Genomic DNA, 27,480 nt, shown 5'->3' on the forward strand with positions numbered 1-27,480 from the left:
TTAGTGTATCTGCTTTGTAGGAAAAGCAAATATTATAATAATTGTCAATTAAATGAAGTACCCGCTTATTTTTACATTGTTAGGACTGGAAAATCCCTTTGATAGAAAAGATAGCTTCTCAAGCCTTATTGCTGAGATATTTAGGACCCATGTAGGTAAAGTAAATACATAGTATAAATTTTGAAAAATAAGAAAAAGCCTTCCTTGAAAACAGTTAATGCTGAAATTAATCCTAAAAGCTCAGAACTGCCAAAGTATAAAGGTTGATAAAAACCAGCAAGGCTATTTAAAGTGGCACTGAGGTCTGCTCCACTGGAACCCAAGGACAGACTTTAATATTTTATCAGGATTGTAACATCTTTCCAGATAAAGAATGAGCCCATCTAGAATGGCTGCTCTTGGTCCCATTCATTCTGGGAGAGCAGGTTTTTACAGAGGGCCTTGTTTGGAATTATTTCCCATTGCAATATAATCCTCTGGACTCTCAAAGATCAGCACACCTAGCTACTTCTGAGAGACCACCATTCTCTTCTCTATCCTCAATACTCAGTGAGTTTCTAGGGCACAGATTAAATTCCCTCATCTCTGCATCAATTAAATGCAAACCAACACCTTGTTCTTTTGGCCTCCAGAGGGCTGCGTTGTTCTGCAAAGTGCCGGCCAAGGGCATCTGTCCCAGGGCCAATATCTGGTTTGTTTGGGGGCAGGTTTTTCTTTCCGAGGTAAAAACAGCATTTCATTTCACCTGTTAGCAAAGTTTATGCTTGTATTTTAAATTAAGCTTTATAGCTTTAGAATAATTGAGATTCTACTGATTCCAATTTCAAAAGAATAAAACCTTGGGAAACCAGGCGTTCTCATTATCTGGAATATTGTCCCCAGTTCTGTAGTCAGCTACTGAATGGGGCCAGGTTTTCAGGTGGTTTTGCTATGCAAACATTTTATGCATATGTGGAATGCAAAAGAAGATTAATTCCATTTAGATGAAGAGGAAACTGAAGAGGCCCTTGAACCCTGGGGACTGTTTATTATTTATTACAACCACTCTGCTGTGAGGCCTGTACTTCGAAAGTGAGTAGGCCTGGGGGCCACCTGGGAGCAAGCAGGGCACCAGGGGTGGGCAGTCCTGGACAGATGGGTCCTGGTGGGACCACGGCAGGGCCTGCTTGAGCAGGCAGAGAAGGCTGTCCCCATGTTTCTTTCCTCCTTCCCAGGGGTCTGTGGAAGGATTACATGGGAAGGGGTGTTCTGGCCCTGGCCTCACACAGAGGTCTTGGGAAGTGTGAACGGAAGATTCCAATAGCTAATGTGCTGTAGGGCCCCTGCTGGGCAGGGGCGGGGTTAAGGCTGCTTCTCACCTCCTGTACCTAAATCACCTCCTGTAATTTAGGTTGATGGCTCAGGGGAAGAGGGACGGGCTGAGGAAAAGACAGTTTTTCAGTGAGGCATTTCTAGAAATAAGATTTGAGCAGCATATAAACTGGGAACCTGGGAACCTTTGTGTGGGAACAGTAATTTTAGTGCTGTTAGTGGTGGTATTACAACAAACACTAAGGATAAGTCGCTGTTTCTGTGTATCTAGCACCTGGCATGTTCTATAACTGTCCCCTTAGCAGCCCAGCAAAGGATAGGGTGGGAAGGGAAAGTACCCAGCAAGAGTGGAGCTCTGTTATATGGAGGCTGTGGAAGGCTGCTCTGGGCCACAAACAGGGCTGAGCATCCTGAGATAGCCACATCTGTCCTTCTGTGGCTGTCCCTTCCTCCACCTCCCTCACTCACCCCCCACAGTCCAGGGCTGTTACGCAGACGGCACCTCCACCTTGAGGCTTCCCTCTCACCCCTGCCTGACTGCCACATCGACATGCGGCCGGGGCATGTTACATTCCCATTCTTGTGCCAAGCTTGGCTTTAGAGAGGTTAGTGTTTTCTTGGTTTGTACTTACTTACTTTTTAATGGACGTAATCCTTAGTTTTTTCCAGATGCTCCATCAGCTCTGTCAGAAACCTATCCATTTGTTGTTTTCCAGCTGGTCACACACACGCAAGCCCCTAGGTTCCTCCTGTTGTTGGTTTTGTGTGGGTTGCCCTCTGGCCCTGCCCCAGGGCTGCCCTCACAGGATAGTCTCTATCACTTGCGTAGGAGCCAGATCAGAGATCCTGCCTCTTCCTTTCTCTCAGTTATCCCTCATTTTGCTGAAGTTCATGTTGGTAGCTTCCAGAAGAGGTTGAAAGTGATGTTGACTTGGGATATCAGGGCCTGGTTTCATGAGAGCTTTTGGTCGCCAGCAGTACAGGCTGGTTCTGCTGCCCGGGGCTGTGAGTGTGGGAGTGCTTGCTCTTCTCTGGATGCTTGTTGGTTGGTTTGTTTGTTCAGAAATTTCATGAGGATTTACTTAGGTGGCCTCAACTTGTACTTTATTGCTTTGAAAATAAAATATGGAGAAAAGAAAAGAATTAACTTAGGTGTGGGGTTTTTTATTTGTTGTCCTACATGGTGGGACTTAGCCGTCTGTCTACTTGGAAAGGTCTTATATTATTCCAGTAATTCCCCGTCTCTTCAACTGGTTCCCTTTCCTGGACTTTTAGACGATGCCTGGAGCTTTGGGATCGATATTTGCTGCTGCTGTTAAGGAAAGAGAAAATCTAGATAAAAGTGCTATAGAACAGAGCCAGGCAATTTCAGAAAATAAGCCACCAAATTTTGAATTATTTTTCTTTGTAAAAACTTTTTCTTATTTTTAATTTTAATTGTAAAAAATATATAATATAAAATTTACCCACTTAATCATTTTTAAATGTACAGTTCAGTAGTGTGTTAACTATATTCATGTTGTTGTGTTAACGGATTTGGAGAACTTCTTGTGACTCCAAACTCTGTACCTGCAGAGCAGCTCTTCCCCTCTTGCCCCCACCAGCCCCTGGCAACCACCACTCTACTTTCTGTCTCTGTAATTTGACTAAGTGTGTATGTAAGTAGAATCACACAGTATTTGTCCTTTTGTGACTGGCGTAGTTCGTTCAATACGATATCCTCAGGGTGCAGCCATGTTGTAGCCTGTGACAGGGTTTCTTTCTCTTTAAGGCTGAGTAATGTTCCATTGTGTGGCTATACCAGTTTCTGTGCTCCTTTGTCCATGGACATCTGGGCTCTTCTGCCTCTTGGCTGTTGTGGATAATGCTGCAGTGAACATGGGTGTGCACCTATCGCTGAGATGTTGCTTTCAATTCCTTTGGATATATACCCAGAAGTGGAATTGCTGGATCATATGGTTTCTATTTTTAGAGTTTTGAGGACCCTTCATACAGCTTTCTGTAGTGGTGGCACCATTTTACATGCTCATCAACAGTGCTATGTACTGTTCCAGTTTCCCCACGTCCTCACCAACGCAAACTTGTTTTCTGTTTTGTTTTTTATAGTGGCCATCCTAATAGGTGTGACATAGCATGTTATCGTGGTTTTTATTTGCATTTCTCTAATGATGAGAGATGTTGAGGCTTTTCCTGTGGTTGGCCATTTGTCGGCCATTTGTCAGCCATTTGTATATCTTTGGAGAAATATCTCTTCAAGACCATTGCCCATTTTTAAATGGGGCCCATTTTTAAATGGGGTTACTTGTTGCACAAATGCAACACTATTTATAGAAGAGACGGTCTTTTCCATGTCATATGGTCTCATCTCCTTACTTTTTATTTATTTAAAATTTTATTTATTTATTTATTTATTTGAGAGAGAGACAGAGATAGTGAGAGAGAGCACAAGTGGGGAGGAGAGGGAGAAGGAGGCTCCCCACTGAGCAGGGATCCCAGGACCCTGAGATCACGACCTGAGCCAAAAAGCAGACGCTTAACTGACTGAGCCACCCAGGTGCCCCTCCTTACTGTTTAGATGTGCTTTATGGAAGATTTCCTTCTGTATCTTCCAGTCTTGCCATTGGATTTTTTATTACAGCTATAATATGTCAGTGTCCCAGAAACCTCCGTTGGTATCCTAATCATTCCTTTGCCTAGCAGTCTCTCTTTTTTGATAACTTTAAATGATTCTCCTTTATCTCCTTCTGGATATTAGTTTCTCTTTGTGTGTATATGGGGGGGGGGCAGGTCTTGTGCATGTCTTGGGTCTCCCCTCCTGTAAGCACCACCTCCCAAATCACTACCTCCAGATTCCAGCAAATGAGGGGTGTGTGTGAACATCAGAATTTTGAGGCCCCCATTCAGGTTTCTCCACTACTCCTGTAATTCTTTGGTCTTGTCACTCAAGCCCTTTCCTGAGACTCCTGAATGCACAGGAAGCCATGGGACTCTGCATGACTCTGCACTAGTAGGCTAGACCTGTGCCCGGGCCATGCTTTCCAGGTGAAGGTGGCTTTGCAGTTCTTCCAAGCCTTCCTGGCCAGGGTTGCCTACTGGTTCACCACTGAGGTTTGTTATGTGGTATTGCAGAAGCTACAGGAAGACCCCTCCCACATCCTGGGATGGGAGGAGGGCAGATTCCATCAGGTGTGCATGAATAGAGGCAGTGCCTCCTTTTTCCCTTTGTTTTGAAAACAGGGCTGGACATTATCTTGGGTGGGGGTTAAGAAATATCTTAGCAGATTGTGACTGAAAGATCTTTTTTGCCCTACTTGTAGAGCTGCTGTGCCTGAATCACATCATTTGCCTATACCTGTCTGGCTGGTAGATGAAGCACCTGCTCTCTTGGGACAGTGGCTCAGATTCACAGGGATGAGGGAAGGAGAGGAAAGGAGTGTTTCTGAATGGCCGGGAACTCAACTGTGTATTGAGTAGAATGAAGTGTAACCCAGGTGACATTGACTTGAATGTATGGGCCCCTCCCCTGTGTCAATCCTTTCATGGAGGCATACAGACAGACCAGTAAGTTCTCTCAACAGGGGGGCTGGCTTGTCATTGCTCCTGGGAGGACCCCTCTGGAGCCCTTTACCCTTCAGCCCCCACACCTGAGTTCTGCCCAAATCTGGAATCCTGGGGCAGGAGATCAGACAGGAAGGCCACAGGTTTGGCAAATCCAGTGTGATGAGGGTTTGCTGGGCCTTGATTTTCCTGATACCTCCTCTGTGATAGTCCAGGTATTGGGAAGAATCTTAAGTTTACTTGACCTCCTGGGGAATGTCCCCATCACTTGGGTGAGTGCTCTAGAGTGTGCTCCCTACTCTTCCCCTACTTTGCATACCCCAGCCTAGATCTGACCTGTACTGGAGGAGTCTAGGATGTGGCAGCCCTGAGACTAAGTGGACCCATAATGCTGGTGACCTCCCCTTTGAAATAGCTAAATTGCAGCATTATGTATTGCTCTTGCTTAAATGGGCTCATTATAGAATGTTTAGCATAAAAGTGCAAACCCAAAACAATTCTGGCATTTGAGATTTGGTAGGGTGCACAACAGACCTGTGCTGAGGTCGGCTCTGGGAATGAGGAGGCGCTGCTGGAGCCTTCTTGAGTGCCTGTCTTGTGGCCCAGAGGGCAGGTGGGGTGTAGAGCTTGGGAGGACTGTGCCAGTGACTCCCTCCTGGTCTTGGGTCACTGGATGGCAACCTGGTGGCCTATGGATTGGGCCTGTTTCCCATTTACATTTTCTTGATTTTCCTCTGACCCCCTAAGGCCCTGCTTTGCACTCACTGACCGTAACTATTATTGATGTGTTTCCCCTCGGAAGACCTGTGACCTCTCAGAAAGGTTCTCTAGAGACTGTTTCATAACCTGGCATGTGGGGGAGACCCTAAAGCCTGCTGGGCGCTCTGCACCTGCCTCGCTGCAGACAGAGGTGGCTGGTGGTTCTCTTTACCTGAAATGTGCTTCTGGCATTCAGCCTTCTATGAGGGGTTGGTCCCTGTTTTCAGAACCTGAATCTGTTAGTGTTTTACCGAGGGCAGGTTTTCTTTGCAGTCTCACCCCATAGACTCATTGTGAGTACACTGGGTGTTCTGCTGTGAGCCGACAAAGATGGGGGCCTGGGGGGGATGCTGTATGAGATGCCTTGGGAACAGGGGCTGTTCAAAGAGTTCATGCCGCTCTCCCCCAAATCAGGGCCCTACTGGCCCACTAATTCTGTGGTCTTTTTAGTCATATAGAAGCTCCTCCTGTTCTGTGGAAATCCCCACCCAGCCTCAAAAATGTGCATCTGTGCTCCGAGAGTAAATGAGGTAGAAGCAGCCTGGGCCTCCAGAGATGGCCCCAGACTTGGTGGGGCCTGGAGACATTGAAGATGAGCTGCAAACACAGCTCTTGTGGGTGATGAGGAGGGAGCTGCTGCCCTTCTTTTTAAGTCTTGTTGCCTCTCTTATTTTTTTCTTTGTGCCGCTCCTTGTTTCAGCAACGCTTTGAGATGTGGTGGGCAGTAGACCCCCATCTCACCAGGGGACTCGCCACCACTGGACCCTCCACACACAGCCTACACCTCCATGGGCAGCCAGGGCGCCTCTGGCCCCAGTTTGAGACTTTCTTCCTTCTTCTGTGTAGAAAGGGAAAGCTGCAGCTCAACAGGAACTTAAATTCCTGTGGTGGAGGGAGAGCCCGGCCACCCAGAGTGGTGTGGATTCAAGACTTGCCTATGGCTGGGAGAGGAAGACATTTCTTCTCTTCTTGCTCTGCCCTTGGGAAAACAGCCAAGCCTGCCTTCTCCAGGGACACTCCTGCACCACCCAGGGCATGCTTCACAGAGCATTGCTGGGTTTAGCCCCTTCAGGACTCACGAAGAGGCCTCATGGGGTGTTTGCTGAGGAAGGTTTTGTAAGAGAAAACCCTGGAGATACCCTGTGTCTCTAAAACAATTCTTAGGTAAGCTGTGTTACATCTCCGCACACAAGAGCGCAAGTGCATATAGTCATTTTTTTAAATGAAGAAGGCATGGAATGATCTCTCAGATGTGGTGTATTTTTTAAATGTTGTAAAATAATATGTATGGTGTTACACTTACGTAAAAACATGCATATCTATGTGTGTTATGTATGTACACACATCGGTGCATCTGTCCACCTTATAGACTTGGGAATAATTTCAAACCTACACTCCAAGCAGGGTTTACTTCTGGGAGTGGGGTTAGGCTTTTGTTTTGCTTTGATTTTTTTGTTTTTGTTTTTGTTTTACTTTATATACTTTTAATTGCTTGAATTGGTTACAACTAAAGGTAAAATAGAAGAAATGGAGGATTTGTTCATGATTTGCAGAGGTGGTGGGGGAGGGGGGCATTGTTCATAAGCAGGGCAACAGGGAGAGCTTGGGGTGGGGGAGCATCAGCATCGGGGATGTGTGGGTGTGGTAGGTTGTGCGTTCGGGGTCCCCTAGACACTCCTCACCCTCCTCACCCCAGTTCCTCTACTTCTTTCGCATACTGAATTTTGCCACTTGTCTTTCTTACTGTTATGTTCTCCTGTCCATTTACTTGTGGCTTATCAGAAATTAGCATTGGCAAATACCAGTACTTGAGTACAGCTTACCACAGCTGGCTGTTGTCTACAAAAGGATGCGGCTCCCAGCTCGGGTTGGGGACTCACCTTGGATGAGAAGCTTGACAGAGGTTGGGTTAGGAAGGTTATTTCATTTTCTGATTTATCCTTGATGTTTTTACATGTGTATCTGTGTTTCTTGATGTTGTCTCTGTCATCATCTCAAAGCAGTCTGGGGTGGGGGCAGGTTCCCAGCTCCACCTCTCCTTGCCCTTTCTCCGCTTCCCCACACTCCTGCCGAAGTGCACACATAATTTGATGAGTGGATAGGGCAGGCTTGTTATCCTTTTACTCCTACATCCAACCTGAGGCCATGAGCTTATATACTCATCCTCAGAGTGGATGCTGGCAGTGTTTACACCTGATCAGCAGGTGTTCAATCAGGAGCTCAGGGGAGGCAGTTCACCTTATAAGACCACTGTGAAACATCACAATGAAGATTCTATTCAGTCAGTTTTTTTACTGTCATCGATTCTGTTGTTTTCCTGAGTAAGATGATACTCTGGGGTTGGGGGGTTGATGTGAACAGATTCCAATCCCTCATACAGTTTTTGTGCTGATGCAGACCTCCCTACCCATGTGGGTGATGGTGGTCCAATACTGTCAACATTAAAAATTATATCTTTGGGGCACCTGGGTGGCTCAACGGGTTAAGGGTCTGACTGTTGATTTCGGCTCAGGTCATGATCTCAGGGTCGTGAGATCAAGCCCCCATCAGGCTCCACACTGGGTGTGGAGCCTGCTCAGGATTCTCTCTCTCTCCCTCTCCCTCTGCGTCCCCCCCACCATGTGCGCACTCTCTCTCTCCTCCTCTCTCTCTCTCGAAGAATTACATCTTTAATTGGCGTTTACTCTGCTATCTCTTATTAGTAAGAGATGTTGCTTTACTGTTTCATGCTTACGAATTATTTGATTATTAATGAGCTTGATCTGTTTTCCATGTTTGTTTACTTATCATATTTCCTCTTTTCAGAATTGTCCTTGATCTGTGTTGACACACATGAAATCACCATTGTTATTGGTCAGAATGGTCTAGTATTGACAATTTCATATGGTTCATCCTCATACCTTTAGGATTTCAGTGTTTTTTCATGATTTAGCAACATTTTTCTAGTTATGAAGTGTTTCACTTTCTATAAAAATTTTTTAGAAATATAAAAATATAGAAAATGGAAATGTGTAATACCACAAAATCATCTCTTACCATTTTGATGTAGTTTTTTCCTCCTTCCTTCCTTCCCTCCATCCCTCCCCCCTTCCTTCCTTCCTTCCTTTTTTCTTTCTGTCTTGTCTTGTCCTTTCTTTCTTCTTCCTTTCTTAATTTCTCCCACATAATTGCAAAAGTCTCTTGATAGAACTGTTCTAGGCATAAGTGAATTATTATAATGTGAACTGACTAGTATGTATACTAGCTATTATTATTATAAAGATTTTATCCCGGCTTGATATTTTATCAACTGCACTTCTTCAAAAATGTGTTTTTTTAAGCCTATTGAATCTTCTGCCATATAATTATGCTGTAACTAGCAAGCTCTTTTCTTTCATTGGACATTTAATTTTCTTTTATGTCTTTGTAGCTCTGTTTCCTGAAGCATAGGAATTTCTTTTTTTTTTTTTTAAGATTTTATTTATTTATTTGAGAGAGAGTGAGAGAGAGAGCCCAAGAGGGGGTAGGGTCAGAGGGAGAAGCAGACTCCCTGCTGAGCAGGGAGCCCGATGTGGGACTCGATCCCAGGACTCCAGGATCATGACCTGAGCCGAAGGCAGTCGCTTAACCAGCTGAGTCACCCAGGCATCCAGCATTGGAATTTCTGTAAGGAATTTGGTGTACGTAAAATAAGTAGGTCAGATAATACAATTATTTAAAAATTTCTTGGTAAATGTGACAAGTCTAGAATGTCTGGAAGACATGTGAGAGGCCCCTTCTTATGATAGCCTCAGCTAGCTTTGGGGTGTTTTTATTCTAGATAATTTGACCATGACAAATAGTATATTTATTTTCATTTGGACATTTTGAGATGGTTATTAGCCATATATTTTTCTTCTTTTGTGATTAATCAGCATCCTCTGTATATTTTATTGGAGTTTCCATTTTTTATTATAAGTACTTTTATTTGGTAAAATAATATTTGGAACTAAATACTAATAAGGGAAAAAATACCATACTTGTATATGTATAGAGAAAAATTAGAATGTATATTTGCCAAAATACTCATAATGATTTTTTTAGGTGGTGAAATTTTGGATGATTTTAGTTCTCTATTATATATTTACCTCTTTTTTCTGATTATTCTGTAATAGATAATTTTTTTATTTTTTAAAAGAGATTTATTTATTTATTTATTTAAAAAAGAGAGAGAGAGAGGGCAGGTGGAGGGGCAGAGGACAGGCAGATTCTCCACTGAGCAGGGAACCTACCCTGCTCTATCCCAGGACCCTGAGATCATGACCTGAGTTGAAATCAAGAGTTGAACGCTTAACCGACTGACCACTCAGGCGCCCCTATAATAGATATTTTTCTTACAGAACAAAGAAATTCTGGCTTTTGTGAACAAGGACTGGCTCCCTGATCACTTGCTTCTGGCCTCTCGTACAAAGGTCCCACATAAACCTGAGCGTGCCCTGGATGCCTTTTCCCACGTGCCCAGCCCCTGCCCGGTGCCTGGGCCACCTTGCCAGGGGTCATCAGAGCAGTGGAAGAACATGTGAGGTGTGGCAATAAAAGTGTACTCTTGTTTTTCTTTTTTTCCCCTGGCATGTCCAGCTTGCTATGGGATGGAAGAAGAAGAGAACCACTATGTTTCACAGCTCAGGGAAGTCTACAGCAGCTGTGACACCACAGGGACAGGCTTTCTGGACCGGGAGGGACTGACCCAGCTCTGCCTCAAGCTTCAGTTGGAAAAGCAGCTGCCCATCCTTCTGCAAACACTTCTTGGAAATGATCACTTCGCCAGGGTGGGTATTTCACTTCATTCTTTTTTTTTTTTTTTAAGATTTTATTTATTTATTTGAGAGAGAGAGAGCACATGAGAGGGGGGAGGGGCAGAGGGAGAAGCAGACTCCCTGCTGAGCAGGGAGCCCGATGCGGGACTCGATCCTGGGACTCCAGGATCATGACCTGAGCCAAAGGCAGTCGCTTAACCAACTGAGCCACCCAGGCGCCCTTGACTTCATTCTTATAAAGAAAAGCACAGAGTACTGTAGTTAGCTGCAGGCATTTGAGAAATATTAGCGGACTAAGGACACATGCCAGAGAAGAGTTACTAGGAACTGGAACACTGCTTTTCCTTCTGGGGACCGCCTATATTGAAGCAAGAGTTTCCTTCAGATTACTCTTTTTTTGAAAGCATAGTAACTTCCAGAAGTTTGGTTTGGTTTGTTTTTTCCAGAAAGATGTTTGAGAGATTTGTCGAGAGTGGGGTGGAGGGTTGGTTTGGGTGGGTGGTAGGTGGTTCACAAAAACACAAGGGTCTGTGGGCAGCTGACACACTGAGAGACAGGCACCTTCCAAGTATCTTGAAGGCAGATTGTCTAGTAAAATTACACAGCTTTAAATTCATTCTAGCAGCTGGACAAAGCAACTGCACACCACTGTTGCAGGAACAAAGGATACCTATGTTCAGAGGTGTCCTCTGATTTTATCTAGGCCAGATAGAAAGTACTCTATCTCTGCTCCTTTTCACTAGGGAATTGAAGGTCATCTATAATGGTGATCTAGAACCTAGACCACAACTTGCTTTCCTGACAGAAACACTGAAAAGCACCTCCCACCTTGTCCCTACTTCTTAAATGTGTCTAGATGTTAACTTGTATGATAAAAACAGTGCTGGCCATCTTAACTTTGAAGGAAGAGCTTTTTTTTCCTCTCCCCCACAGAAATCAATAGAACTATTTTTATTTCAAATGAGAAAAAAAATCCAGCCTGAAGATTTTCCTGAATTGGCTTTTGGACAAAAAGAAATGAAGAAAAACAAGAAGAAAACCCTCACTGCTGACACAGGGAGAAAGTCCTGATGAAATGTACCTCTTGTTACTTCCCAAAGCATCAACTGCCCTGTGTTCCCAATGCCTATCAGTAGGATACTGTTAGTCCTCTTACAGAGCTCTGCCTCAATTAATCTGACCACACCCATTCTGTTTCTTTTTATTCTATGCCTGCCTCTTGGTTTTTTGTGTGTTTTTTTTTTATGGACTTAAGAATCAGGTGTATTTTTTAAAATATATTTTTTAAGATTTTATTTATTTATTTGAGAGAGAGTGAGAGCTAGAGAGAGAAAGAGAGCACAGACAGAGGGAGAGGGAGAGAAGCAGACTCCTCACTGAGCAGGGAGCCCGATGCAGGACTCCATCCCAGGACCCTGGGATCGTGACCTGAGCCGAAGGCAGACACTTAACTGACTGAGCCACCCAGGCACCCCAGGTGTATTTTTTTTTTTGAAAGATTTATTTATTTATTTGAGAGGGGAGGGGCAGAGGGAGAGGGAAAGAGAGTCAAGCAGACTCTGTGCTCAGCACAGAGCTGATGCAGGGTTTGATTTCATGCCCCTGAGATCAGGATCTGAGCTGAAACCAAGAGTTGGTCACTTAACTGACTGTAGCACCCAGGAGCCCCAAATCAGGGGTATTTTTAATAATGTTCTAACGCCTCTTTTTTTTTTTTTTAAGATTTAGTTTTTTATTTGAGGAAAAGAGCACGATTTGAGGGGAAGAGCAGAGGGAGAGGGACAGACAGACCGCATGCCAAGCATAGACTCCCAACACAGGGACCCTGAGATCATGACCTGAGCTGAAATCAAGAGTTGGACAGCCAACTCACTGAGCCACCCAGGTGCCCCGATAATGTTCTCGCCCCTCTTGATATCACCTAGAATTGTATTTGGGACCCAGAGGAGCAAAAAGCACATTTATGAAAATCAACACTCTGGTTATTCAGTATAAACATGATCTGGTTTTCTTAATTATTTTTGACAGTTGAGAAAATTCAAAACCAAAAGAATAACTTTTGGGTTCACATTCAGATGGCAGGTTCTGCTGATTGAACAAATCATATCATTCCCGAGCCTTGCCCCACTTTATGTTTTGTATGTGCAGAAGTGGTATAACATTTATGTATTTATTTTTTATTAACATATAATGTATTATTTGTTTCAGGGGTACAGATCTGTGATTCATTGGTCTTACACAATACACAGAACTCACCACAACACATACCCTCCCCAATGTCCATCACCCAGCCACCCCATCCCCCCCCCTCCCCTCCAGCAACCGTAGTATAACTTTTAGAAACATCAAATTGGAGCACCTGAGTGGCTCAGTTGGTTGAGCATCTGCCTTTGGCTCAGGTAATGATCCCAGGGTCCTGGGATTGAGCCCTCCTTGGGCTCCCTGCTCAGCAGGAGTCTGCCTCTCCCCCCAGCTTGTGCTCTCTCTCTCTCTCTCAAATAAATAAATAAAATCTTTAAAAAAAAAATAGAAACATCAAATTATGATAGAAAAAAAGGTTAGTATTGGAACTTCAGTAAAGAGAAAAATCAACTTGGGTTTGAGATTTCTGGCCTCCCTCACATCACATGCATCCCAAAAAACAGTTCCTCTGAGTTGTAATCCTTCTGGGAGCCTGGAAGTTTCTCCACACTTTTATGGGGAGGTATGTTAGAAGGAGAGACAGACACTCATAAGCAATGACAGGAGCCTGACCTTTTCTGATTAACAATGGCTTGTGGCAAAGCTCTGCACATGTTCATCCATCTTTCTGTCTATCCCAACTCCATTCTCTTACAGCCATGATTTATGTTTCCAAAAAACAAGTCAGGTATTGGGTAAATTAAGAAACAGCTCTGCTTCCATTAGTGCTCTTGAGTCTGACCTGAAGTTGTCTCTCTTTCCCTCTCTGTAACATTTCAAGAGCAGTGCCCACAGCAGCTGATGCCTCTAGGGGCCTGCTTTTGTCTCCCTCCACCCCATACTTTTACACTACCTCCTCTGTGATGGGGATCGTGGTGGATTATTTCTGCTTTCAGAGTTTTTACTGCTCCTTTGCTTCATCCCATAGACAGGGCATCGCTCACACAGCCAGCATATAGGTGAAACATTCTGTAGATGTTTTAGGGGAACCTGGTGTCAAGCCAGAAATATCCAGATAGTTGTTACCATTTTCTACAACAGAAACCAAATGGTGGAGATTTCAGGAGTCTTCAGAGAAAATCAAGAGAAATCCTTTATCCAGGAGAATTGATTGGATTTTCAGTTCAAATATCACACATCGTTTCCTTGTAGTAACTAACATATATGACATCATGTAAATGTTAGTCATTGATACTTCAATCCAGGTAAAAAATGAAGAACAATATTATAAACAATATTAATTTGAATTAGCAAGGTAATGTTTTAATTAATGTGTTGAGGGCATGCTCATTTTTAATTCCTATTTCCTGTTAAAGAAACATTACCAAGGTCTGGTTTCAAGCCAGAAATTAATGTGGCCTAAGATTCCTGTGGAGTGTGGGAAATTTCCATGTGCATTTTATGTATGTTCTCTTGTTTCTTTATCAGTGGCAAGGATCTTAGCTTTAGTATTTTAAATTTGGTCAGAAAGAGAATTTTACTCTCAAAAAATAATTATTTCTTAAATTGAAATATAGTTGACATACAATGTTAACAGTAGTTTTAGGTATACAACATAGTGGTTAGACAAGTGTATATGTTATGCTGTGCTCACCACAGGTGTAACTGCCATCTGTCACCATACTTTACTACAATATCGTCGATTATATTCTCTATGCTGTGCCTTTTATCCTCATGACTTATTCATTCCATAACTGGAAGCCTATATCTCCCACTCCCCTTCAACATTTTGTCCATCCCCCTAATACCTCCTCTTTGGCAACCATCAATTTGTCCTCTGTATTTTGGGGCTGTTTTTGCTTTTTATTTGTTTATTCATTTATTTTTTAGATTCTATTTTTTAGATGACCATGAGTGAAATCCTATGGCATTTGTCTTTCTGTGACTTATTTTAGCATAATACCCTCTGTGTCCATCCATGTTATCACAGATGACAAGATCTCATCCTTTCTTATGACCGAGCAGTATTCCTTTGTATACATATACCACATCTTCCTTATCCATTCATCTCTTGACAGGCACTTGGGCTGCTTCTGTATCTTTGCTATTGTAAATAATGCTTCAATAAACATAGGGGTGCATATACTTGAAAAAATAATTCTTAACGTAGTGTTACTGAAAATAATTTTAAAGTTGAAAATGATTGTCAAAGGGTCTAGCCTCTCTTTGTGATGAGTGAGTCTGAGATTATACAGAGATGATGGTATGTCCTTTTTGGTGAAGCACCTGAGTATTATGAGTTTGTTCATCCCCCTTTCTTGAGCTACAAAGGAAGAAAACACAGAAACACAAGCACAGTCAGAATAGTATCAGATAGGGGTACCTGGGGGCTCAGTTGGTTAAGCCTCTGCCTTTGGCTCAGGTCATGACCCCAGGGCCCTGGGATTGAGCCCCACGGCAGGCTCCCTGCTCAGCAGGGGGTCTGCTTCTCCCTCTCCCTCTTCTCCTGCCCCTTCCCCCACTCATGCTCTCTCTCACTATCTCTGTCTCTCTCGCTCTCAAATAAATAAAATCTTTTAAGAAAAAAAAAGAATAGTATCAGATAAAATGTCAACACACTTGGCCATCAGATCCCACTACTGTTTGATGGTTGGAAGAAAGTCAGCTGATAAGTATTACCAAGGACACAAAAGAAATCAGAGATTAAATCAAGCAAAATTGTCATTTCCTTTTGCTTCCATGTATTCAACAAGTATTTTTTAGAAGAGATTTCATTTATTTATTTGTCAGAGAGAGAGAGCACTAGCAGGGGGAGTGGCAGGCAGAGGGAGAAGCAGGCTCCCCACCAAGCAGGGAGCCCCATGCGGGGCTCAGTTCCAGGACCCCAGGATCATGACCTGAGCTGAAAGCAGACACTCAACTGACTGAGCCACTCGGGCGTCCTTTCAACAAGTATTTTTGAGCACTTAGTATGTGCTCTGCAATATGCAGAAGCTAGGATGTGATCATCAAAGAAATATAATGTCTATCTTCATATGAAATGAAATCTATGCAAGATATTCATTCTAGTATTGATTCAAATAGCAAAAGATTGGAAACAGCCTTTTAAATATGAGATTGGTTAAATAAATTCTGATAGATCCATCTGATGAAATTTATGCAGTCCTAAAAAAATATGAACAGGCTTCAGACATTCTGGTAGTGGCAGGATAGCAAACACAGGCCAACGTTCCAGGGAGGGCTACTAAAAAAGCTGAACAAAATCATAAAATCAAAGATCTTGAAAATGGTAAAGAGCAAATAAGTCAGTGAAGAATTACCAGCCTAAAAATCTGTAAGTCACACACTGAGAGAGGTTCAGCCCAGCACACAAACCCCATTAGTGCTGAGAAACTGTAAAATTGATGTGGTCTTTGGGACCTCAGAGGGCCAGGAAAATCTATGTCAAAACACAGGTTCAGGGGCGCCTGGGTGGCTCAGTCAGTTAGGTGTCTGCCTTCAGCTCAGGTCATGATCCTGGAGTCCTGGGATTGAGTCCCACTTCAGGCTCCCTGTTGGTGGGGAGTCGGCTTCTCCCTTTCCTCCCTGCTTGTGCTCTCTCTCGCTATCTCTCTCTCTCACCCAAATAAAAAAAAAAAGTTAAAAACAAAACAAAACACAGGTTCACCCAAGGTAGAGAACCTAATAAACTAGCCCCCAATTTAAGGAAGGATTTGAATCAGCCATTGTGCTTTTTGCTGTTTGGGCTTGTCTCCTCTCAGTGGTCTAGATAAACCTCATTTAGCTGAAGGTGGTCCTGCCCACAAAAATAAACAAATGCACAAATAATCCAGTGTCAGGTCATGATAACATGTGTATCCCAGGCAAACAGCTGTATTTAGTGCTCAGTGGCGGCAACAGAGGTTTGCTCATTCAAATTCTGTGCCAGATTTGAGAAGCATGCCTGGCTCTATAGCCCCAAATCTGCTTTTCCAGCATTTACTGGTAACCTTTTGACCTACGTAAGCCCTTCTGTTGACTTCTTTCTGTGTGACTTACTGAAGCATCCATAGAGAACAGAGCACATAGCAGAAGTGTACACTCAAGTGACTATTCCATACTGAGCACACCTGGGTGACAAGCCTCTGGAATCCCTCCACATGTGTCTTGCAGTCCTCTCTCACTAAGGCCACTACTGTCCTGACACTAACACCATAGATTTGCCTTGCCTGTTTCTGATCTTTGTAGAATGGAAATACACAGTACATGCTCACTACATAGTCTCTGACTTCCTTTACTCTATATTATATCTGTGAAATACAGTTCATCTTGTCTCGTTGTTTTTTTTCCATCCTATTTCATTTTTTGACTGTATCATAGTTTACCCATTCCATTTATGAACATCTTGGTCATTTCTACTATTCTTCTAATAAATTATCTTCTTGAAAAATGTCTATTGAAAGTGAAATAAAAACATTTCAGACAAACTACAGAGTTTAGCACCAGCATACTTAAGAAAAATGAGATTCTAAACCATGCACTTCAAATAGATAGAAAATTATCCTAGACAGAAGGTCAGAAATACAAGAACAAATGAAAAACAAAGCAGTAAATATTTGGATAATTCTTAATGAACATTGATTATATAAAATAAAAAATAGTATTTCATGGGGAGTTAAAATAGAGCAAGTTAAAATATATGGCAACTCATAAGAAAGGCATGAAAGTCAGGAGTATAGTAGATGAAATGAAAGTGTTACATAGGCTTCCTGTTGTCACGGAAGAGGGTAAAAGTATCGACTAATAGTAAACTTTGATAAGCTGAGGATGTGTGATGTAATTTTTAGGATAAATGGTCAGAGAAAGGAAATAGACTATATAACTTCTAACTTAGTAAAGGGAAAATGAAGTCCTAAAAAAAAAAGTCAGTAAATCCAAAGAGAGGAAACCAGGGAGAAAACACAAGCAGGTCAGATTGAAAGCACACAATAGAATAGTAGATTTAAATCCAAATATATCAGTAATTATATTAAATGTAAATAGACTAAATAGTTAAAAGATAAAGCTTTTATAAACGACACCTGAAATATATGGATACAAAAAGTTGACATTATTAAAATTTGGTGAAAAGATGTATCATGTAGATACTAACCAAAAGAAAGCTAGTCTTTATGGTAAAAAACATTACCAAAGTAAAGAGGGTTAGCATTTTATAGTCATAAAAGATTCAGTTCACTAAGAGGATTTAAATGCATATTCTATGACCCAGCAAGCCCGTTCATCGACATATACTCCTAAGAAACTCCTAAGGACACATGTGCAATACTGTTCAAAGCCTTTTTTAAAAAAAATAACCAGCCACTGGAAACAATGGGAATATTCATCAGTAGAATGGATTAATAAATTTTTGCACAAACAATGGAATACTATACAGCAGAGAAAATGCATTTTGCATAGCAGCTTGAATGAACATTACAGAAGTAATATTGAGTCTAAGAAGCAGGACATAAAAGAATATATGCATATGATTCCATTTAGATCAAATTTGAAAAGAGGCAAAACTAAACCATATTGTTCGGGGATGCATACAAATGAGGAAAAAAGCAAAGATGTTAAAACCATAAAAGAGTGGGGGGCAGGGAATTTAATAGGAAAGGAGCCGTGGTGGAGGAGCCTCTAAGGTGCTGATATTATTCCATTTTTTGGTGGGGTGGTGATAGCCTGGATATTTTCTTTTTGTATATTAATGTTTTATGATCATCAGATCCCCATTTTGGGTACATTTTATAATTATTAAAATTGGTAATAGGAGTTTTTTGGTGATTAGTTTGTGACTCACTTTTACTTGTTATATTCTTCTATTTAAAAAAAATCTTAAGTGAGGGGCCTGGGTGGCTCAGTTGGTTAAGCGACTGCCTTCGGCTCAGGTCATGATCCTGGAGTCCCAGGCTCGAGTCCCGCATCGGGCTCCCTGCTCGGCGGGGAGTCTGCTTCTCCCTCTGACCTGCTTCCCTCTCGTGCTGTCTCTCATTCTCTCTCTCAAATAAATAAATAAAATCTTTAAAAAAAAAAAAATCTTAAGTGAGTATTAGAACAAATGAACGTTCTCAGAGCTAAAGGCAACAATAAGATGTTTCCATCTGAGAATAAAAACAAAAGGCTAAGGTATTATATAGTGATCTGTTGAAAGTAGTGCTGACCTCTCTTTTCTTATATTTACCAGGTTAACTTTGAGGAATTTAAAGAAGGTTTTGTGGCAGTGTTGTCATCAACTGCTGGTGTTGGCCCCTCAGACGAAGACAGTAGTTCTTTGGAATCAAGTAAGAGGATTTCCTCCTCTCACTTCAAGTGTTTGTTTTTTTCATTATTTGTTACCTTCTAGAGTGTGATATTCAGATTGAAGAATATAGCAGGTCTGAGAACTAAATTGTAACTCCACTCCCTTACTGCCAACCTGTGTGGACTGGGACAAGACTTTGGGTTTTTTCTTCTTTGTTTCCTTATTTGTGCGATAGTGTTGGAAAGGAGAAGCTCTATTGTTTTCCTTTACACATAGCACTTCTGTGTGTATGTGTGGTAGTCTGTCTCACACCAGGCAATTCTCCAACACTATCTGGGTGTCCTACATTATAACTCAATCCTGACATTGCCTACCTGCAGATAGCCTCAGATTCCACAGGCCAAGGGCTCAATCCCACAATATGGTCCTCACTTCAGATGACAGTCACAGATCCAGGTTGTCATCTATGCTTCTGATTGGCTATAAATCAGAGGTTCCCACAACCCCTTCCTCAGGTTCAATTAATTTGCAAGAGGAGCTCCTAGAACTCAGGAAAACAGTTTACTTATCCGATCACCAGTTTATTATAAAAGGATGTAAGTCAGGAACAGCCAGGTGGAAGAGGGCACAGGGCAAGGTATGGGGAAAGGATACAGAGCTTCCATGCCCTCTCCAGGCAAGCCATTCTCTCCCAGTCTCTGTGTGTTCACCCCAGAAGCTCTCTGAACCTCATCCTGATGGGTTTTTATTCAGGCTTCATTACATAGGCATGTTTGATCAAATCATTGGCTATTGGTGATTGAATTCAACCTCCAGCCCCTCCCCCTTCCCTGGAGGTCAGAGTGGGGCTGAACATTCTAACCCTCTAATCACATGGTTGGGTCCCTGGGCAACCAGCCCCCATCCTTAAGGGCTTTCCAGAAGCCACCTCATTAACATAAACTCAGGTTTGGTTGCTCTTGTCACTTAGGACATTCCAAGGGTTTTAGGAGCTCTGGGCCAGGGATGAGATGAAGAACAAATACATATTTATTATAAATCACAGTATCACAAGTGTCAAATAATATTGTGTGCTGTCCTTAAGGCATGGGCTGTTGACAAGATAAAGTAGATGTAGAGCAGTTGAAGTTTCAAGAATTGAAAACTCAGTGTAGACACAGGTGTATCTAGACCACTGAGGTTGGCAGAGCACATAGGATGCCAGCAGCCAGAGACAGACCTCACTGTTTCTTTTGTCAGACAGTAGTGGTGTGTTGTGCTGATAGGCCTAATTAGACTCCTGTTATGGGAATGGGGCTGGTGGGACAAAGATAGCATGTCCAAGTGCAAGTGGTGTCCTGAGGGGGGATGCCCCCTGGCTTTGGTAATGGTCAGGAGGTGGAGGGCAGGTTTGGAGAGCGGTCCACTCAGGGGCATGTAGATTGTGGGGTGAGGGTCAGAAGATGCTGACAGACGTCATTAGTGCCTGCTCCATCAGACTTGAGGCCGTGAGTGGCAGCGATGCTTCAGACCCATCTTGGCTATCTCTGATGAGTATTGGGCAGGTGAGTGAAAGGGGGCATGGGGCAGTGTGTTTGAGGTTGGAGGCATGGTATTGATGAGCAGACCGAGGAGGGAGCTCTTTCCCTCAGCCCATGGCAGGCTCCTGCCATGGCAGATCCTTGGTCTGGAATAGGTGCATGACTGGATAACAGGGATGACAGTGTGGGAGGGCTTGGGGCAGGGGAGTGGGAAGTGTAAAGGATGAGAGCTCACATCGACTGTCTTCAGTGTGCCCAGACTCCCAGAGATCTGTAGCATTATCATGCCCATTATTCAGATGAAGAACTGAGGCTTGATGTGTGAAGGGATTTATTTGTCCAAGATCCCACAGCTAGTAAGCGAGAACCAAGATTCGAGTCACAATTTTCCAGGTGCAAGCCCTGGGCCCTTGTATATGCGGTGTAGACAGAACCTGCTCCTTCCATTGGCTGCCCAAGGCTGCAAGAGCTCCTGGGTATAGTGCAGAGAACCCTGCCATGGGAGGAGCAGACCAGCAGTGGGAACCATTTATAGGATCCTCAGGGCATTCGCTAGTTGCTTTGTCTGACACTTTTCTCTAAGAGGTGAAGATGGCCACTGGCCTTTACGAATACAGGATTTGGGAATATGGCCTGTGATGGTGTACAAGAATGGAAAGGTACCCAGTGTCCCTGACCCTGCACGTGCCCCTCCCACACTAGAGAATGCATGGAGCTTCTAAACGTAAAACTGGATCTGTGGACAAGCACTAAAAAAAGCCAAAAACAAAAACAAAAAACAAAAAAAAGAGAGAAAGGAGCTATTCTAGGACTTGTGGGTTTTTTCTACCTGTTCTGTTTTTTTGTTGTTTTCTTTGGCTTTTTCTTTTCTTTTGGATTTCAAAGCTTTCCTCAATTAAATGGTCATATGTGTGGCCTGAGACTCCTCCCCTCGTGCCAGCCTAAGGGGTGGGGGGCATCAGAGTCCCTCTGAGTTTTCTGTGCTTGGTTTCCTAAATGTGCCCCAGCTTCCCACTTCCCACCTGATAGGACTTTACCTCTTCCTAAACCACCTCAAGGTGGAAGATTCTTCCTCTGCCCACATTAACCAGCCTGCAGCCTCTCTGTAACCAGAAACCATGCTCAGATGCAAGAGCCTATATTCACTCGTCCTCACTTACCCTTTTGGCAGCTCTCTGGTGGGAGCCTTTTTCCGTGTTTGTAGCCTCCACCTTCTGAACACTGCTGGGTCTGCACACAGGTTCTGTTTTCTCTTTGCTGACTCAGACACTTTGCCCTCCTCTCCAGCACATCACATGCCTGTTGTCCCAGGGTGATTGGTATAGTGTCCATGATTACCTCCAAGTGTCCCAGTGAGGTGAGCAATGCTATATTCGCCCTGCATATTGTCAGCTGCCTTAAATGTCATGCTGTCACTTCACAGTCTGTCCATCCCACGTGGAACTTGGAGTCTTCCTCCCTTGACCCCAGTGTCTGTCTGCCACTGGTATCACTGTGCTTCCAATTGGCCAGGCTGTACCCAGCCCCCTCCTCTGATGTGGTCCCAAGGGCAGGGGCTGTGGCCTGGCCGTTTTTAGGTATGGAAGAAGGGAATGATGTGGTACTTGGCTTGAAGGAATGTGACACCTCTCAGTGAAATGCTGCTCAGTTTTCCTGGCCTGGCCTTACTTCACTGGACCCTTTGCCTTTTTCTCCAACTAGCCCATTCTGATTACTTTCCTCTGAACCTGTGTCCTGTCCTGGCTGCTACCCATAATGCCCTCCCCAGTCTCTCTCCTACCCACCCAAATTCCACACAGTGTCAGTGTCATTTCTTCTCTGTCTGAAAGGTCCCAGCTGCTCTGTACAGAAGTGGATAGGTCAGGAGGGAAGAAGGAAATGGAAGGGATTGTTAGGGTTTAAGGGATTCTCATGAATCCCAAACTAAAACCCATGCCTGCCTTTGCCCCAGACTTCAGACCTGCAAAGTTTCAGCTCCTGGGCTGTGTGTGAGGTCCACGCCCACAGTGCCCTGATGGTCCTGTCCAGATGGGGTCCTGAAGTGAGCAGGGTGGGAAGTGACCTTCTGGTCTCTAGAGCAGTATGTCGCTGGATTATTGGAGGTTTTTTTTCCTTTTTTCTAATAAAATGCTATTAGTATTAGTCTTCTATTAGATAAACAAGAAGTCATTTCTTAGTAGTAGTAGTCTTTTACTACATAAGCAAAAGCAAAATATGCTCAGAAAAATTTAAACAGGGAAACCCGGGAGGCTCAGTCGGTTAAGTGTCTGCCTTCAGCTCAGGTCATGATCCCAGCGTCCTGGGATCAAGTTCCGAGTTGGGCTCCCTGCTCCACAGGTCGTCTGCTTCTCCCTCTGCCTGCCGCTCCCCCTGCTTGTGCATGCATGCTCGCGCATGCTCTCTCTCTCGAACAAATAAATAAAATCTTAAAAAAAAAAAAGAAAGAAAGAAAAATTTAAACAGTACATAGAGTTTAGAGTAGGAAGTTACTGTCTCCCAGCCTGGGTTTCTCAGTCCCCTGCCTGACGATTAGGGAGAATAGATTGACCACTGTTAACTGTTCTCTCTGTTCCTCCAGACATTCTCTGTGTGCATCTGTAAAGGCTGCACTCCGCATCTTGAAATGTGTTGCAGCAGTGTGTGGGCCCCCCCACCAAACCTCCCATTTTCTTTCCAGCTGCCTCTCGTGCTGTCCCGCCAAAGTACGTGAGCGGCTCTAAGTGGTACGGTCGCTGGAGCCGGCCCGAGCCCGAGCCGGGTGGCTCTACAACAGGAGCCAAATGTTTACCAGAACAGCAGGCCCGGACCGCTGGGAGAGGCCAACTCCGCCGCTCTGCATCTTTGGAAAGTGTGGAGGTGGGTCGGGTCCCCTTCCCCACCCCATTTCACTTAGTCATTGTGACATGACTACAAGAGGATATGAGGGGCAGGTGGGCATTTCTGGGCATCTCAAGTCACCAGAAGCATGGGTGCACATTGGGAAATGACATTTCGTTCTAAAGTATCTCTGGGTCTGATTGTCTGCAGGGAAGTTCTGGCCAGTGAGTGTACTCCTTCCGACATTGGGGCAGCGGAGAATTGGTATCCAAATCACTTGTTTCTTTCCCTCCCCTGCTTACCACCACCAGCTTTTCCCCAGCACTGGGAGAAGACTGGTTGTATGGTTTCATAGGAGTGAGGAAAGAAAGGGAAGATGCTTTTTTGATGCCCCTGCAAGGTTAGGAATTTGGAAGTACCAAGCCCACAGTCCCACCTGCCTTGAATACTTAGGATATACCAAGGCCCACACTTAAAATTTGGTGAAGATGTACCAGACACCTCCCGGGGCCTTGGGGGTTGATTCTAACCCCCCATGTCCCTGAGTTGTTCACTGCTGCTGGGGCAAACTCAGGAGATGGGCTGCTGGAGCCCAAAAGCCTTCATGTCAGGAAATATCCATGGGGCAGATCCACAGCTTTCAAGTTAACCATGGATTCCTTAGACCTGTTTCCAAGAATTTCAGAAGGTTCCTAGTTCCTGCTGTCTGTGATGTCCACTTTGTCAGGTGGGGCTTTATGGGGACTTATTTTTAGTAAGACAGCTCTGGGCTTTCACATTAATTTGTTTATATGTACAACATTTGTTGAGGCAAACATATCTACTTAAATCGTAGAGTCCCTTTGCTCAGGGATGTTCTATGCCTAGACAATACCAACAAACCCCAGGTGTTCACTTTTTTATCCTCTTTAACTTTGGTCCTCAGAGATGGAGGTCTGAGGAGTCTGCTCTATCTGTACCATTCTGCGTGGTAAAACCATCTTGGATCCCTGGAACTAGAACATGAGAAAATGTTGTTTTAAGGTTGTTGGTTGGGGGGCGCCTGGGTGGCTCAGTTGGTTAAGCGACTGCCTTCGGCTCAGGTCATGATCCTGGAGTCCCGGGATCGAGTCCCGCATCGGGCTCCCTGCTCGGCAGGGAGTCTGCTTCTCCCTCTGACCCTCCTCCCTCTCATGCTGTCTGTCTCTCATTCACTCTGTCTCAAATAAATAAATAAAATCTTTAAAAAAAAAAAAAAGGTTGTTGGTTGGGCTGAATGCATTAGAAAAATGGGACACAGCACCTGCTCCCAGATTCCACTCTCATTTCATTGCCAGCTCTGAGGGCCTCTGAGTCTTGGTCAACTTGACATTCCTTCCAGGATCAGTCATGGGCCACACAGCACCTGTCAGAAGCAACTTTGATTTTGTAGTTGGCTGACTTGGCCACAAAAACCTGAGGTTTTTACTTGAGTCAAGTGTTTCTTGGTAACCTGCCCCCTGCAGTGTGCAGCTTGCAAAGGGCCCTGAGGTGTCAGGTACTTGCTGCGCATCATGCTGTCCCTAGAGCTCCTGGAGGGACAGAGAAAACCACTCTCCCTCCAACTGTTGGCTGAACTGATAAGGATGATAAGGGATGGGGTGCAGAGAGATGAGGACCATTAAGCTTGAGTCAAGATGATGTGGTGTGATGGCAAGTTGACCGTGCTCCACAGCCACTTCTCTCCAGCGCTGGTGTATGAAGCCAGCACCACAAGAAGCTGTTGATTGGGAAACATTTTTTCCCCTTTTAGGGTACAAGTGCTTGATTGTGTTTTTAGTGTGAACTACTGATGATTTGGGGTTTCTGTTGAGGAACTTCCTGTGTCCCTGTGTCTATACCGTAGCGCTTGGTCTGTCAGAGGGAGCTGCTCTGTGCTGGCGCCTCTCAGCCTGGACGCAGAGCCCACCTGCCAGTGTGGACTTTCCCTCAAGGAGCTTCATCTCACCATCTGTTGTTCCTCTTCCTCAGTCCCTGCCCAGCACCACAACATACCGTTCTGCTGTTCCTGGAGCTCTGTCCACTGCCACATACTCCAGGGAATTCATATCTTTCTCTTTTCATTTTCCCAGAGTCTCAAGTCAGACGAAGAAGCTGAAAGTGCTAAAGAACCTCAGAATGAGTTGTTTGAAGCACGAGGTAAAGCCACAGCTTCATGGTTGTGCTCCCTCCCTTTGACCAGTGCTTTGAAGTTCAAGGAGCTAGGTCATTGGTCAGTGAGCCAGCCGTGTGTAATTTCCTGGGAAGCATGCCGAGTGGGTGGTGTCCCTTGGGGGCCCCTACTCCAGGAAGAGCAGCCAGGCCATCACATACTAACTGCCTTAGCCTCAAAGTCTAAATTTAGGGTGGGAAAGGAAGGACTGGCCCAGAAGGTTGTGCATGGTGCAATTTGGGATCTTCACCCGCAGGTTCTTCCTAGCCTTGAACAGAAACCTTTCCAACAGATTAGAACTGACAGTAGTGCATGAAACTCACATCAGATCTCAGAGGATTGATTTACCTCTTCCACCATCCCTGAGAAAGAAACCCTCGTATCAGAGGTGCTTTTATGTTTTTACTTAGAAATTTCAGACTCTTTAAGCTAGAAGGGATCTCAAAGAAGGCATATTCCTCAGCCCAATACAGTGTTGTTCATGAGCACACAGCCAGTATGGACTATCTGTGGAGGGGATGTCTGGCTTGAAGCATGGCTCATCAATGGATGGCTTCTCATGGCACCCCCAGCATTGGTCTGTGTTCTTCTACAAGTTGTTTCTCTGGCAAAGCTCAGAAACATAAGTTTCTAGAAAAAAAATTTTTTTAAACTAATCTGGCTTTGGGGTTTGTGTGTGTGTGTGTGTGTGTGTGTGTGTGTTGGGTTTTGTTTTGTTTTGTTGTGTGGTTTTTTTTTTTTTTTTTTGGTAAATACAAATAATGCAGCCCTCTTTTATGTGCTTTCAGTGGTCTGACTTCTGACTTTAGGAGTTTCCCTTCAGAGAAAGCTTTCCCCACATGGACCAGAGATTCCCCCCCACTGACATTTTATTATGAAAATTTGCAAACACAGAATGAAGATGAAAGAATCATACTGTGAAAAGCCTTGTACCAATCACCTAGATTCCACCTTTGATGCTTTGCTACTCAAGTGTGTCCATTGCCCTGTCCATCTGATTTCAGAGTACATTGCCAGCATTGGGGTGTTCCCCCCAGGTGCTTCCACCTGGAGCGTGGGGTTTACGTGTCACTCTCCCTGCTTCAGGCCAGCTGCCAGCTTGGGGTTCTGAGGCCTTCGGGTGCCTCCAGAAGCCCTGCAGCCCCTCCTTGGACACCCCTGAGAGCCGGGTTCGGGGCATCTGGGAAGAGCTGGGCGTTGGCAGTAGCGGCCACCTCAGCGAGCAGGAGCTGGCCATCGTCTGCCAGAGCATCGGGCTCCAGGGACTGGACAAGGAGGTGAGAGGGGCCAAGGCAGACCACACTGGAGGACGGGCTCCTTGTGATGGTCAGGTTGGTGTTGGGTCTGGAGAGTCCCTTCACCCTCCAGACACTGATGCAGTTGTATCACTTTCTGGTCTGAAGTCCTCTGATAACTCCCAGTGCTGCTGCTGAGGTCTGCACCCACGCAGGTCACAGGCGGCCTGCCTCACTGGCATCTGAGCATCTTCACTCATGACCCTTCCTCTGCCTAGAGTGCCCTTTCCCCTTCCTGCGTTGCCCAGTTCTAGCACCCAGCCTAGATATCATGGCCCCTGAGGCAGGCTGTGCTCCCCAGGGGCTGTATTCACCCCTCCTTTCCTCTTGCAGGGCCCTAGGGGAGGTGGGTGGGCAGTGGTGATGGGGAAGCTCCCCCTTGGTAAAATCCTCCTTAGCCCTGCTGTCCTTGCTAGTTCCTGAACCGCTGGGGGCCCAGGGCACATTCCATATGTATGTCTTCCTCTTACCATCCAGGAAGTTCCTGGCATGGTAGACTGTGAATGGGTATTTGTAGAAATAGGAAGTACAGGTGGCATCCATTCACAGCAGGGTGGAAACTGAGCAGGCGTGGAGATGTCAGGCCAGAGCCAAGGGAGGTCAGGTGTGTCCCAGACAGTTTGAATTTGGTAAGGATGAGCAGACTGCCCAGCATGGGGAGGGAAGGCCTGGGTGGTGGTGGCCTCAGCACAGGTATGGCGGCTTTTGTCTAGGAACTGGAGGATCTGTTTAACAAACTGGATCAAGATGGAGACGGCAGAGTGAGTCTTGAGGAATTCCAGCTTGGCCTATTCAATCATGGGCCCACTTCACTTCCAGAATCTTCCACTCCTGTCAAACCGAGCATGTCCTGGTCTCATTACCAGGTAAAATGGGATGATTGAGCCTTGAACCA

At 44.6% G+C, this 27,480-nt stretch overlaps 1 protein-coding gene across 1 annotated transcript in view; it reads left to right on the plus strand.

Moving 5' to 3' along the window:
- The first annotated feature begins 3,852 nt into the window (after window positions 1–3,852).
- Window positions 3,853–27,480, plus strand: part of NINL (ninein like) — a 90,786-nt gene continuing 67,158 nt past the window's right edge. Inside the window, exons 1-7 of the mRNA XM_035005712.1 lie at window positions 3,853–3,865; window positions 10,225–10,415; window positions 18,727–18,823; window positions 22,981–23,159; window positions 25,211–25,277; window positions 26,377–26,567; window positions 27,299–27,451. Coding sequence (XP_034861603.1) covers window positions 10,236–10,415; window positions 18,727–18,823; window positions 22,981–23,159; window positions 25,211–25,277; window positions 26,377–26,567; window positions 27,299–27,451 — 867 coding nt within the window. The 5' untranslated portion in view covers window positions 3,853–3,865; window positions 10,225–10,235. The remainder of the gene's footprint in view (window positions 3,866–10,224; window positions 10,416–18,726; window positions 18,824–22,980; window positions 23,160–25,210; window positions 25,278–26,376; window positions 26,568–27,298; window positions 27,452–27,480) is intronic.

The sequence above is a fragment of the Mirounga leonina genome, unplaced genomic scaffold (genome assembly GCF_011800145.1).
Source record: "Mirounga leonina isolate KUSES-001 unplaced genomic scaffold, KU_Mleo_1.0 Mir_150, whole genome shotgun sequence".
In the NCBI taxonomy this organism is placed as follows: domain Eukaryota; kingdom Metazoa; phylum Chordata; class Mammalia; order Carnivora; family Phocidae; genus Mirounga; species Mirounga leonina.